At 46.8% G+C, this 14,680-nt stretch overlaps 1 protein-coding gene across 9 annotated transcripts in view; it reads right to left on the bottom strand.

The window, feature by feature from the left end:
- MBD4 (methyl-CpG binding domain 4, DNA glycosylase) overlaps window positions 1–14,680 on the bottom strand; it is a 43,715-nt gene that overhangs the window by 15,917 nt on the left and 13,118 nt on the right. For 2 of the 9 annotated variants that reach the window (XM_077451604.1, XM_077451605.1), the window contains 2 exons: window positions 11,692–11,791; window positions 8,713–9,615 (listed from right to left, as the gene is read on the bottom strand). The exons of 4 other annotated variants lie outside the window; for them this stretch is intronic. In XM_077451604.1, the coding sequence (XP_077307730.1) occupies window positions 8,913–9,615; window positions 11,692–11,791 (803 nt within the window). In that variant the 3' untranslated portion in view covers window positions 8,713–8,912. Of the gene's footprint in view, window positions 1–8,712; window positions 9,616–11,691; window positions 11,792–12,266; window positions 12,772–14,680 lie in introns of those variants that run through there. 3 more of the 9 variants (XR_013262277.1, XR_013262279.1, XR_013262278.1) reach the window with 3 other exon arrangements.

The raw sequence follows: 14,680 nt of genomic DNA, 5'->3' as shown, positions 1-14,680 counted from the left end.
CCCAGTACTGGTCCTTGACCCTCATGCTTTTTATACGGGGGTCCCTATTAAAACACTGGAGCATGAAGGCCCCCATTTGCACTAAAGTGGAAGCGGTGTGGTGGCCTGGCTCCTGCTCATCATCCAGGATAATGTCGTCCTCTTCATTCTCCTCTCCCCATCCTCGCACAACAGGGATCCCAGAAAGGTTTAAAGCATGCTCTTCTTGCTCCTGCTCATCCGCCCCGGCACCATCCTCCTCTGACTCCTCATCAGACTCCTGTTGTTGACTTGTCTCAGATAGAGTAGCCCCCCCTGGGAATTCATCCAGCATTGCGACTTCCTCATCTTCCCGCTCCTGCTCCTCCACAGCCTGATCAATGACACGACGCAATGCACGCTCCAGAAAGAAGGCATAAGGTACCATGTCACTGATGGCGCCATGGCTGCGACTGACCAGTTTGGTGATCTCCTCAAATGGCCGCAGAAGTCTGCATGTGTCGCGCATGAGCAGCCACTGGCGCGGTGAAAAAAAACCCAGCTCCCCAGAACCGTTTCTTTCGCAGAGTTCATACAGGTAGACGTTAACTGCACGTTTCTGCTGGAGCAGCCTATCAAGCATATAGAAGGTTGAGTTCCATCGCGTCGGGCAATCGCAAATAAGACGTCTGACCGGCAGATGGTGTCGCCGCTGAATGTCAGCAAGGCGAGCCATGGCCGTGTAAGATCTTCTGAAATGGGCCGAGATTTTCCTTGCCTGCCGCAAGATGTCCTGGACCCCAGGGTATTTGACAAGGAATCGCTGCACGACCAAGTTTAAGACGTGTGCCATGCACGGCACGTGCGTGATTTTGCCCTGTTTCAATGCGCTAAGCAGATTGGCACCGTTGTCACACACCACTTTACCAACTGTCAAATTGAGCGGTGTTAGCCACTCATCTGCCTGTGAACGCAAAGCTGAAAGGAGTGCCGGGCCAGTGTGGCTCTTTGCTTCCAGGCACAACAGACGCAGCACGGCATGGCAACGTCTCACCTGGCATGTGGAATAGGTTCTGGGGAGCTTGGGCGGTGCAGTGGAAGAGACGCTAGCAGCGGAAAAGGAGGAGGCAGCTGAGGAGGAGAGGGAGGAGGATGGAGTAGGAGGAGGAGAAGAAGAGTCAGGCCTGCATGCAATCCGTGGCGGTAAAACCAAATCTACACGGGTGCCACGGGTTACATGCTTGACGGCCGTCAGAAGGTTCACCCAGTGGGCAGTAAAACTGATATACCTTCCCTGCCCGTGTTTGCTAGACCACGTGTCTGTGGTCAGATGTATCTTGGCACCGACACTGTGTGCCAGAGATACATTCACTTGCCGCTGAACATGGCCATATAGCTCTGGGATGCCCTTCTCTGAGAAATACTTCCTTCCTGGGACCTTCCATTGTGGTGTTCCAATGGCCACAAATTTGCGAAAGGCCTCCGAGTCCACCAGTTTATATGGCAGTAGTTGGCGGGCTATGAGTTCTGACAAGCCAGCCGCCAACCGTTGGGCAAGAGGGTTATCCGGCGTCATCATTTTTTTACGCTCAAACATTAGGCCCACGGAAGCCTGCCTTTTTGCAGAAAAATGTGAGCTTGGCGTGATGGAAGGTGGAGTGGAGGACAATTGTGAGGAGAGAGGAGAAGGAGAAGTAGAAGACGAGGCTGGACGGTGAGAGCCTGCAGTGTGGCTTTGTGTGTTCCGTTGCTCCCACTGGGCTCGGTGATGGCTGCTCATGTGCCTTCTTAAGGCGGTCGTCCCTAGGTGAGTATTGGGCTTACCGCGACTAACGCGTTGACTGCAAAGATTGCAGATGGCAACGCTATTGTCAGCAGCGGACACGTTAAAAAAAGCCCACACTGCGGAGCCATGTGCCGGTGTCCTGGGAGCGCCAGATGTGACCGTACATGGTCGATGACTCGCTCCTGATACATTTGCAGTCTGCTTTGTCCCTGCTGTGCAATGTAAGTCATTGCTGCTTCTCCTCCCTATCTGCTGGTCCATATCTCCCTCTGAACTCCCCTCCTCTTCCTCTCTTGTGGGCACCCACGTGACATCACTAGACACGTCATCATCAACGTCACCTTCCCCACCGCTATAAGTAGAGTAGGCAGCAACACCGGGGACCAACCTCCTCCTTGGGCTGATCTGGGTACTGGCGTCAGACTGCTGAGTAGCGCTTGTTGCTACCTCCTCTTCCTGATCCAATACCAAGAGTGGCTGCGCATCAGAAATGTCCTCTTGATATGGATCGGAAAATAATTCCAGTGACTCAAGCGGAAGGTATGTGGTGGTGGTGGTGGTGGTCGTGTTGTTGGTGGTAGTGTCTTTGGGGGTGCACATAGCAGAGAGTGAAGAAGAGGGTGCAGATCGAGAGGATGAGGAGGGTGCAGAAGAGTAAGGCTGAGCGAGCCACTCAACCAAGTCTGGTGCATCCTTTAAAGTAATTGAACGCACCTTCTGCAACTTCCCACTTTGGCTCAAGCCTGTTGCTCCTGCCCTACCCCTACCACCCCTGCGGAAGGGCCTGCCTCTTCCTCTGCATGTCATTTTTTAAATGACCCTGTGACAAAACTCTTAGTCCCTATACCGCTGAAGGACTGCTGCAGTATAGGTGAGCGGTCAGCAGTGGTGCACGTCAACCCTATCTATTGTGGACCTATAGCGGTCCTTACAGAACAGCAGACTGTACCGCACTCAAGCCTATGTACCGTAGCACCCTATACCAAGTTACCAGTCCTTATAAGAACTTTTGTGGACCAAGCAGGTTGTGTATTAGTGTTTAGCAGACTGTACGTCAGTCCCTATACCGCTGAAGGACTGCTGCAGTATAGGGCAGCGGTCAGCAGTGGTGCACGTCAACCCTATCTATTGTGGACCGATAGCGGTCCTTACAGAACAGCAGACTGTACCGCACTCAAGCCTATGTACCGTAGCACCCTATACCAAGTTACCAGTCCTTATAAGAACTTTTGTGGACCAAGCAGGTTGTGTATTAGTGTTTAGCAGACTGTACGTCAGTCCCTATACCGCTGAAGGACTGCTGCAGTATAGGGCAGCGGTCAGCAGTGGTGCACGTCAACCCTATCTATTGTGGACCGATAGCGGTCCTTACAGAACAGCAGACTGTACCGCACTCAAGCCTATGTACCGTAGCACCCTATACCAAGTTACCAGTCCTTATAAGAACTTTTGTGGAACAAGCAGGTTGTGTGTTAGTGATTAGCAGACTGTACGTCAGTCCCTATACCAATGAAGGACTGCTGCAGTATAGGGCAGCGGTCAGCAGTAGTGCACGGCAACCCTATGTATTGTGGACCGATAGCGGTCCTTACAGAACAGCAGACTGTACTGCACTCAGGCCTATGTACCGTAGCACCCTATACCAAGTTACCAGTCCTTATAAGAACTTTTGTGGACCAAGCAGGTTGTGTGTTAGTGTTTAGCAGACTGTGCGTCAGTCCCTATACCGCTGAAGGACTGCTGCAGTATAGGGCAGCGGTCAGCAGTAGTGCACGGCAACCCTATGTATTGTGGACCGATAGCGGTCCTTACAGAACAGCAGACTGTAACGCACTCAGGCCTATGTACCGTAGCACCCTATACCAAGTTACCAGTCCTTATAAGAACTTTTGTGGACCAAGCAGGTTGTGTGTTAGTGATTAGCAGACTGTACGTCAGTCCCTATACCAATGAAGGACTGCTGCAGTATAGGGCAGCGGTCAGCAGTAGTGCACGGCAACCCTATGTATTGTGGACCGATAGCGGTCCTTACAGAACAGCAGACTGTAACGCACTCAGGCCTATGTACCGTAGCACCCTATACCAAGTTACCAGTCCTTATAAAAACTTTTGTGGACCAAGCAGGTTGTGTGTTAGTGTTTAGCAGACTGTGCGTCAGTCCCTATACCGCTGAAGGACTGCTGCAGTATAGGGCAGCGGTCAGCAGTGGTGCACGTCAACCCTATCTATTGTGGACCGATAGCGGTCCTTACAGAACAGCAGACTGTACCGCACTCAAGCCTATGTACCGTAGCACCCTATACCAAGTTACCAGTCCTTATAAGAACTTTTGTGGACCAAGCAGGTTGTGTATTAGTGTTTAGCAGACTGTACGTCAGTCCCTATACCGCTGAAGGACTGCTGCAGTATAGGGCAGCGGTCAGCAGTGGTGCACGTCAACCCTATCTATTGTGGACCGATAGCGGTCCTTACAGAACAGCAGACTGTACCGCACTCAAGCCTATGTACCGTAGCACCCTATACCAAGTTACCAGTCCTTATAAGAACTTTTGTGGAACAAGCAGGTTGTGTGTTAGTGATTAGCAGACTGTACGTCAGTCCCTATACCAATGAAGGACTGCTGCAGTATAGGGCAGCGGTCAGCAGTAGTGCACGGCAACCCTATGTATTGTGGACCGATAGCGGTCCTTACAGAACAGCAGACTGTACTGCACTCAGGCCTATGTACCGTAGCACCCTATACCAAGTTACCAGTCCTTATAAGAACTTTTGTGGACCAAGCAGGTTGTGTGTTAGTGTTTAGCAGACTGTGCGTCAGTCCCTATACCGCTGAAGGACTGCTGCAGTATAGGGCAGCGGTCAGCAGTAGTGCACGGCAACCCTATGTATTGTGGACCGATAGCGGTCCTTACAGAACAGCAGACTGTAACGCACTCAGGCCTATGTACCGTAGCACCCTATACCAAGTTACCAGTCCTTATAAGAACTTTTGTGGACCAAGCAGGTTGTGTGTTAGTGATTAGCAGACTGTACGTCAGTCCCTATACCAATGAAGGACTGCTGCAGTATAGGGCAGCGGTCAGCAGTAGTGCACGGCAACCCTATGTATTGTGGACCGATAGCGGTCCTTACAGAACAGCAGACTGTAACGCACTCAGGCCTATGTACCGTAGCACCCTATACCAAGTTACCAGTCCTTATAAAAACTTTTGTGGACCAAGCAGGTTGTGTGTTAGTGTTTAGCAGACTGTGCGTCAGTCCCTATACCGCTGAAGGACTGCTGCAGTATAGGGCAGCGGTCAGCAGTGGTGCACGTCAACCCTATCTATTGTGGACCGATAGCGGTCCTTACAGAACAGCAGACTGTACCGCACTCAAGCCTATGTACCGTAGCACCCTATACCAAGTTACCAGTCCTTATAAGAACTTTTGTGGACCAAGCAGGTTGTGTATTAGTGTTTAGCAGACTGTACGTCAGTCCCTATACCGCTGAAGGACTGCTGCAGTATAGGGCAGCGGTCAGCAGTGGTGCACGTCAACCCTATCTATTGTGGACCGATAGCGGTCCTTACAGAACAGCAGACTGTACCGCACTCAAGCCTATGTACCGTAGCACCCTATACCAAGTTACCAGTCCTTATAAGAACTTTTGTGGAACAAGCAGGTTGTGTGTTAGTGATTAGCAGACTGTACGTCAGTCCCTATACCAATGAAGGACTGCTGCAGTATAGGGCAGCGGTCAGCAGTAGTGCACGGCAACCCTATGTATTGTGGACCGATAGCGGTCCTTACAGAACAGCAGACTGTAACGCACTCAGGCCTATGTACCGTAGCACCCTATACCAAGTTACCAGTCCTTATAAGAACTTTTGTGGACCAAGCAGGTTGTGTGTTAGTGATTAGCAGACTGTACGTCAGTCCCTATACCAATGAAGGACTGCTGCAGTATAGGGCAGCGGTCAGCAGTAGTGCACGGCAACCCTATGTATTGTGGACCGATAGCGGTCCTTACAGAACAGCAGACTGTACTGCACTCAGGCCTATGTACCGTAGCACCCTATACCAAGTTACCAGTCCTTATAAAAACTTTTGTGGACCAAGCAGGTTGTGTGTTAGTGTTTAGCAGACTGTGCGTCAGTCCCTATACCGCTGAAGGACTGCTGCAGTATAGGGCAGCGGTCAGCAGTAGTGCACGGCAACCCTATGTATTGTGGACCGATAGCGGTCCTTACAGAACAGCAGACTGTAACGCACTCAGGCCTATGTACCGTAGCACCCTATACCAAGTTACCAGTCCTTATAAGAACTTTTGTGGACCAAGCAGGTTGTGTGTTAGTGATTAGCAGACTGTACGTCAGTCCCTATACCAATGAAGGACTGCTGCAGTATAGGGCAGCGGTCAGCAGTAGTGCACGGCAACCCTATGTATTGTGGACCGATAGCGGTCCTTACAGAACAGCAGACTGTACCGCACCCAAGCCTATGTACCGTAGCACCCTAGACAGACCAAGTTACCAGTCCTGATAAAGAGCTTTGTGGAACAAGTGAGTTGTGAATGATTAGCAGACTGCAGCAGAAGGGCAGCAGTCAAGTATAATATTCTTTCTATATTTGGAAGAAAGAATATTATACGTGTACAAGCCTATTACCGTACCACTGATACCAGTCCTGAAAAGAACCTTTGTGGAACTAATAGTAACAGCAAGTCTTTAAAATTATCCTCACTGCCTGACACACTGCTTCCTGCCTGTCCCTATACAAATTGGCAAAAAAGAGTAGGCTGGAACGATTAGCTGGAACAGCTCTTTTGTGGACCTGATAGTAACAGCTAATGATGATGATGATGATGATGATGAAGAAAGACTAATCTGGCTGAGCTGTCCCTAAAATAGCAGCATACAGCGCTCTGTCCCTTTATCTAAACTGACAAAAGAAACTCAGGCTGCTGACCTAACACCTATACCAGTCCTGAAAAGAACTTTTGTGTACCAAATAGCTAGCGTTTTCTCTGTCCCTACTCCACACAGGATCCTTTCCCTACAGTGACAGAAGAAAGAATGTAAAATGGCCACCGGATCGGGTGTATTTATAGGTTAGGGGGAATGTCCAAGTGTCCATGAGCTGTCATGTCTCAATTGGTTGTCCTGTAACACATGATAAACGTGTCACGAAAGGTTAAAGTTCTTGTATACATTAAACACGTAAGTCCGCCGGGGCGAACGACGGAAAAAGGCGTTCGAACCCGCGGACGGCGAAAGTCGGAAATTCGCCGCGAAACGACCGCCGGGCGAACCGTTCGGCCATCACTAGTGCTGACCCTTCTTTCTCAAGACCTCTACAATCCTCCCTGACATGCTGTCATTAACTTCTGGGCCACATCCTGACTGATGGCAGCCCATTCTTGCATAATCAATGCTTGGAGTTTGCCAGAATTTGTGGGGGGTTTTTTGTTCAGTCTCGAGGATTGACCACAAGTTCTCAATGGGATTAAGGTCCAGGGAGTTTCCTTGCCATGGACCCAAAATTTTCTTTTTTTTCCACAAGCCACCTAGTTCTGACAAAGGAGGTGCTCCATCATGATGGAGAAGGCATGGTTCGTTAAACGGCCTTTGAAGGTTGGGAGAAGTTGCTCTCGGAGGATGTTTTTGCACCATTCTTTATGAATGGCTGTGTTCTTAGACAAAATTGTTTGCGAGCCCACTCCCTTGGCTGAGAAGCAACCCCACACATGAATGGTCTGAGGATGGTTTTACTGTTGGCATGATGCAGGACTGACGGTAACACTCCTCTTTTCTTCTTCAGGCAAGGATTTTTATGGATGCCCCAAACAATCGGAAAAATGATTCATCAGAGAAAATGACTTTACCCCGGTCCTCAGCGGTCCAATCCCTGTACCTTTTGCAGAATATCAGTCTGTCCCTGATGTTTTTCCTGCAAAGAAGTGGCTTCTTTGCTGCCCTTCTTGACACCAGGTCATTCTCCAAAAGTCTTTTCCTCACTGTGCGTGCCGATGTACTCACATCTGCCTGCGGCCATTCCTGAGCAAGCCCTGCACTGGCGGTGCCCCGATCCCGCAGCTAAATCAACAGTAGATGTCCTGGCATTTCTGGACTTTCTGGGGGCCCTGAAGCGTTCTTCACAAATGCAGTAGAAATGTTTTTTTTTTTTATGGGATGAAGTTAATTTTCATGGCAAAGAGGGATTTTTCATAACATACTGGAGTATATGCAAACTGCCATCATAAAAACTGAGGCAGCAGACTTTGTGAAAATTAATAATTTGTGTCATTCTCAAAACTTTTGGCCATGGCTGAACAAAAAATGTATTTCAAGGGTTCCTTCGTGTTAAAAAGGTTGAGAAATGTTGGTATATATTTCTTTATTCAGGATATTAGGAATTTATGCTATTTCACAACTTAAACGACCATCTGGACTTCTAAAGCCGCGTACACACGGGGCGGACTGTATGGCCAACTTAGTCCGTCAGACAATCCGACGGACAGTCCGTCCTACTTTCAAATGAACGGACTTGACCACACACGGATGCAAAACAGTCCGTCGAAAGTTTGCGCGATGACGTGTACAGCACGTACGACGGGACTAGAAATAGGAAGTCCAATACACAGCAATGCAACCTTTCGCCGTGTAAATCCTTTCTGAGCATGCGCCATTCTTAGTCCGTCGAACTAGCCTACTCACGAGCGGATTGTCCGCTGAAACCAAAGTACGACGGACAATATTACGGAAATTCCGAAATACTTAGTCCGCCAGACTGCACGCTGAAAAAGTCAGCTGAAGCCCACACACGAGCGGACTGTCCGCTGAAATGTGTTTCGACGGACTAAGTTGGCCAGACAGTCCGCCCGTGTGTACGCGGCTTAAAATTCACCACTTCTATGTCGACAGTGACACTCTTCAACATAAAATTATAAGTCGTCCTAAATGCAAAAGAAAATGCACAAGAGAGAATTGTGTGAAAAATATTTTAATCTCTGCATTTTTCACAGAAGCCATAACTTTTGACAAATACAACTTATTTTTTCCTTAACAAAAAATCATAAACGTTTACACAGTAGCATTTTCCCATCAATCCATAGACAATAATGGGGACCTTTCTTCTAGTTCACTATCTCGAATACTTGATTTCAGTGGCCTGCAGTGGGGAATGGTCAGAAGAGGGTACAAGAGGTTAGCCTAGTTTGGCCAGTTTTAACGGGTGAGGAGCTTTTCTCCTCAAAGGGTGAATGATAACTGGGCTGGGAGCTTAAAGTAGGAGTCAGGGGTGTGCAGGACCTGGGTGGTATTTGAACCTCAGAAGTTGACTGATCAGGCAGACTGTGTTGAACTGGAGCATGAACAAAATAAGGTGGTGGAGAACAGAGTTGGCGATTACAGGATTGACAGTTGAAGGGGTAAACATAGAGGCGATCGGGTGGGGCATCTGATGACAGATAAGAAGCAATGAGATCAAGCACATGACGTTTCACATCTACAACTCTATCCTCAGATACTTTATCCAAGAGTGGAACCATCGAGACTGCAAAATGGTACATTGGACTTTGTTCTGCCTGCCTCTGCTCCATGAATGTGTTAAGAGCCAACAGCAGCTGGTTCTCCAATTCACGATGGCGGCTTTGGTTTGAGGGACTACAAGAAGACACTAGCCCGAGTCTCCCTGACGGCTGTGATGTCAAAGGACCAGCCACTTCAGACTCTGCCTCCTGAGTTGCCTCAACCGTTGTCGCAGAGTTGTTGTTATCAGACACCATAGGGCTTAATGGACACAGCTGGTTACGTTCACTTGTTTCCTCTGCTTCATCAGGATCTACATGTGAAGGATCTTGCTCCTCTTTGTCAAAGTTACTTTTCATTCTAGAAAATAAATATATATCGTAAAAGTAGAGAGCCTTTCTGAACATACAAACATAATAAAATTAAAGTAGAATAGGCAAAACCTTTTTTTTTAGTTTTGAATAGAGCAAGGGAGGGTTATAGCACCTCAGATTTAGAGGGGTCGCCATGGGTGTCAAATTCGCCCCCAGTATTGGCAAACTTATTTATGGCCAAGTGGGAGGAGGACATCATCTATAGAAATAGAAGCCCGCAATTGGTTTAGGGAAGATATATGGAGGACGTCTTCCTCCTATGGGATGTCGACATGCAATCACTCTGTCTCTTTATTGAACAACTCAATGATAATTCTTTGGGTATTGCCTTACAATATGAGGCCAGTACTTATATGATCCATTTTATGGATTTGAAAATTGAAGTGAGGGATGGCACTCTGATTACCTCCACTTTCTTTAAAGACACTTATCGGAACAGCTATATGGGTCAAGGGAGTTTCACCATCCCTCTTGGCTGTGGTCAGTTCCTAAAAGCCACTTTGTCCGCTTAAATCAGAATTGTACTATCAAAGATGACTATTTGAAACAGGCTATGACACTAAAAGCCAGATTTGTTGATAAGGGGTAAAAAGAAGAGGAGTTGGATAAGCTCAACTCCAATGTGGGCAACATAGATAGAGATTTTGTTCTGGGTGGTGCTAGTAATAAAAATGACACTGCTAATGATTTCAGCTTGTCTTTTCTCACAACGTATTCTTATCAGTGCCTGACCTCACAAATGTGCTTCTGCAAGAATGGTCAAACATTCCCATAGAGACACACCTAAACCTTGGACGGCCTTCCCAGAAGAGTTGAAGCTGTTATAGCTGCAAAGGGTGGGCCAACTCCATATTGAACCCTACGGCCGAAGACTGGGTGGCCATTAAAGATCATATGAGTGTAAAGGCAAGCATCCCAATACGGATGACACAAACACGCTACGACCTGTGGCCTCTTAGATTGTTGCTATTTTAATGGTTATTTTTATTGGATGTTTGCAAGTACAATTTTAATTAAAAAAATTGCAATTTATGAACGTGCTTCACTATGCAACCTTTTACTGTATGTCTATTATACCACTGAACATCATGGGGAGTTGAGTGCCCACATGATCGTGATACCAGTTGTATGAATTGGGAGTTCTTATATACAGACCATAGAGATCTTGATGTGAGCTACTTCACCTGAGGTCTAGTGCTGAGGATTGGGATAGTCCTTTGTTACATGAGTATTTGACCGCTTTATAACTTGAGGGTCCAACTCCTCTGGCAAGAAGACTTTGTCAGGGCTGGGCTCAGCTCTTTCTTCTCAGAGCTGGCCGCTCAGCTGTCAGCTAATTTCCAGCTCCTATCTCTCCAGTTACTCAGCTGTTGATGATATCCTGCTCCTCAGTCCCGCCTACTTAAGCCGTTCAACCTAGTGGATCTTTGCCTTCGCCATCACAGAGATTTCACCTGCGTTCCTGTTTAAAGACTTGCTTTTGTGACATCCCTGCTCCAGATCCTGCTTGCTGTTCCACTACATTGATCCCTGACTTCTGGCTTGGCTGACTATCTGTTCCGGTTACTGAACTTTGGCTATGTTTTTGACTACATCTCGGTCTGATTTCATGGTTTGACGGACTTGCTGGAAACACTGTGGTGTTGAGCGTATCAATTTTCACACTGAAGCTTGTGCAGGGATTTCACCTGTTCTAGTCATCGTCTACCATATGGAGTTTATATACTCATATTAGATTAGCGCTGCATACCGATATTATAAATTCTTTGGGGACCCCCAGGTCACCAGAACTACTATTCATTGAAAGATTTCCCCTCTATTACTTTTCTGGGAACAACCCAAAATTTGGGACTTTCTTTTACTTTCAATGATCATGGTAAATAGTAGAGAGGGCGAATCTCCTTAACAGGTACACAGACACCAAAACTTCGTAGCAGGGTTGTTAATTCCTCTCCAATCTATCCAAAACTAAAGAGTTTTGCCTTTAATTTTTCTTTAACCGGAATAACTAAAACAGGGTCTTGGAAAGTCCAGCTGATGGAAATATTGGTATGGGACCTACCTGTTGGCTCTGGAAGCACTCCTCTTCTCTTTTTGTATTTGCAGCAAATCTCTTCTGTAATTGTCTTTCATGCTACACCATTGTGTCTTTACAGTTTGCACTAAAAAAAAAATAAAAAAAAAAAAAAGTACAGAGTACAGCGTTTTAATTTTTGCTTCCTTTGCAGGTTTCTAGCTAGTGGACATTCATAGGAATCCACGTATTTTAACAATCAAGCTAAAAACCTACAGAAAATAATCATGCCAGTTCCCACAAGATGGAATGAGATTGTTGTTTGTTTCCTGGCAACACACCAAATTTCCCCAACTGCTTAGGGGCTATTGATGAGACACATATCAGGATGGTGATGCCACTGTATAGTGGAACCAAAAACTTCAAGTATTTTTCATGGATCTTACTGGCTCTGGTAGATTCAGACTACTGTTTTACCTACATTGAGGTGGGATCCAATGGAAGCAGCAATGATTCCACCTTTTTTATCCATTCCAAACTTATACAGCAGTTAAGAAAAAAGAAACGAAATATTTTTGCTGGCAGATCTTGACCTTTTTCTTGTTATGATTAGTATCACGTACCTGGTTAGAGGCCAACTTGACGAGAGGGCTTGCCTTACATCTCTGGTCCAAACATCCCCCGGAAACGGTGACAGAGAGTAAAAGGGCACAAAGTGGAATGGGTGATGAGAGTCCAGTCCACAGGTGATCAGAGGTAAACTTGTAGATTGCGGAGGAGATCACTGGACAACTGAGGGGAGAAGCCACAGAGCCACAGACTGGAACAGCTGACAGAGGCATCAGAACCCACGATAGGCTGGAAGCAAGACGACCAGTGGTTGACTGTGCAGAAGGCAGGTTTCGGGAAGGACAGAAGGCAGAGAAGTGATCCAGAGGCAAGCCAAGGTCAGCAACGGGTAGACAGCAAAAGCATGGTCAGGGAGCAAGCCAAAATCAGCAACGGGTAAACGGCAGGATCGTGGTCAAGAAGCAAGCCGAGGTCAGCAACGAGCAGACCGATGAGCTAGTGTTAAAATTAAGCCAGGTCGGAACAGGACATCAGAGCAAGGAGGAATCCAAAGAAAAGCTAGGTCAGAAATGGGAAATCAAGAATAAAAACGCAGATTCAGAAAACAGGGAACACCTGAAAATCTATCAACTTCCTATGTCAGCATCCTTCTTTAAATTGGACGTAAAGGGCGCATATAAATATGTTTAAAGCGGAACAACACGGCATCGGAGCACCACAAACTAAAAACTGCTATTTAAAGCAGAGTTCCACCCAAGGGTGGAAGAGTGCCCCCTTACATGCCACATTTAGCATGCAATTTCTTTGGGGGGGGGGGGGGGGGGGGAGCCGGTACCCAGCTCCCAATTCCTGCTCACGTCACCTCGGCAACTCCTCCTTTCCCCATAGGTTTCTCCTCCCACCCTCCCTCACATCACAGGTCCCAGAAGATTGACGGGCCACTAAAAGAGCCCAGCGCAACTCGCTCATGCACGGTGCGCACCCGGTTGTGGAGCCGCAAGCGGTCACAGCTGGGTGCCCGCACTTGCAATGCCTGCGCCTCGGAGAGGAGGGGAGCAAGGCTTTGGGCGGCTGCATCACTGGACAGGTGAGTGTGTGTTTATTAAAAGTCAGCAGCTACACTTTTTTTGTAGCTGCTGACATTTAATAAAGTTACAGACGAGTGGAACTCCGCTTTAATTCATTTATTAAAATTTAAAGCAAATTCCCCAATCCATTTATGTCCCAGTGTTTAATGTTGTCGATAAATCACTTTGAAAAACACCCCCCTAGCATTTCTGGCTGCAGCCATCTTGCGTTAAAAGCAGATGATTCATGTAGCATTTACTTCCTGGAATCCATCTGACCTTTGCTTAGGCATGCAGGCGTTCCGTCAAATTCAGCGGCCCGTCAGATTTGGCAACGTAAGTGACGTCCAGTTACCTGTGCATGCATACACCCGCTAGCAGGTTGCCAAATCTGACAGAACACTGTAGTCAGAAGAAGGTGGCAGTGGACATCTTAGTACACCCAGCTATGTTTTCAATTTAGGAGTAATTTTTTTTCAATAAAGTCAGTGGATATAAATAAATTTAGGATACTGACATCTGTGATGGTTATTTGATACCCCGCAATGCTCAGCGCTAAAACTTTAGGCTTACAAAATGTAACATCAAATAACCATTACGGATTGTCAACACAGTATATTTATGTATATACGTTAACTTTATTGATAAAATGACTGTTAAATTAAAGACGGAGCTGGGTGTAGTAAGATGTCCCCTGTCTTCTTCCAACTACAGTATTCTGTCAGATTAAGCAACCTGCTAGTGGGTGTATGCATGTGCAGGTGACGGAATGTCACTTCGTTACCTAATGTGACAGGTCGCCGATTCTGATGGAACACCGGAAGGAGGGCGTACTTAACTGAGAAAAACCCTCCTCCCCTCCTGAAGACTCCTGGGATTCATGAAATCGTTTGCCTAGGCCAGAAACTAGGAAGTAACTAGAGGTCCGCATATGGAGTCAATTATTATAGAACAGAACGAATGTAAAAGATACATTAAAAATTACTTTTAGGTAAACGTTACAAAAAAAAAAAAATACAAAATGCATTAAGGAACTGAAATGAACAAGTTTCCCTTTAAATAAAGAAGAGGGGAAATGGGTGGAAGCATTCGTTGAAAGCTGGCTTACCCCCATACCGGTGATATTTGCTAAAGTTTGTAGAATTTTAATTAGTTCTAGAGATCTTGTGAGAGAAATGTAGGCCCATCTAGACATCACTGGCCTGATTTGATTAACTACCTTCCCCAGGATTTGTGACTGATATGGGCAAGGAAGGAGGAGGGGGGGGAACAAAAAATAAAGAAAGAAAAAGAAAAATAGAAAGAAGACAGAAGGAAAGAAAGGCAAGGAAGAAGGCAAGGAAGGAAGGGAAGGGAAAAAGGAAGGGAAGGGAAAAAGGAAGGGAAGGGAAAAAGGAAAG

Source organism: Lithobates pipiens, unplaced genomic scaffold, assembly GCF_037356315.1.
Source record: "Lithobates pipiens isolate NorthernLeopardFrog02 unplaced genomic scaffold, aLitPip1_a1.2 Scaffold_23, whole genome shotgun sequence".
NCBI lineage: Eukaryota > Metazoa > Chordata > Amphibia > Anura > Ranidae > Lithobates > Lithobates pipiens.
The sequence above is the reverse complement of the archived record's forward strand: the minus strand, read 5'-3'. Positions and strand labels throughout refer to the sequence as shown.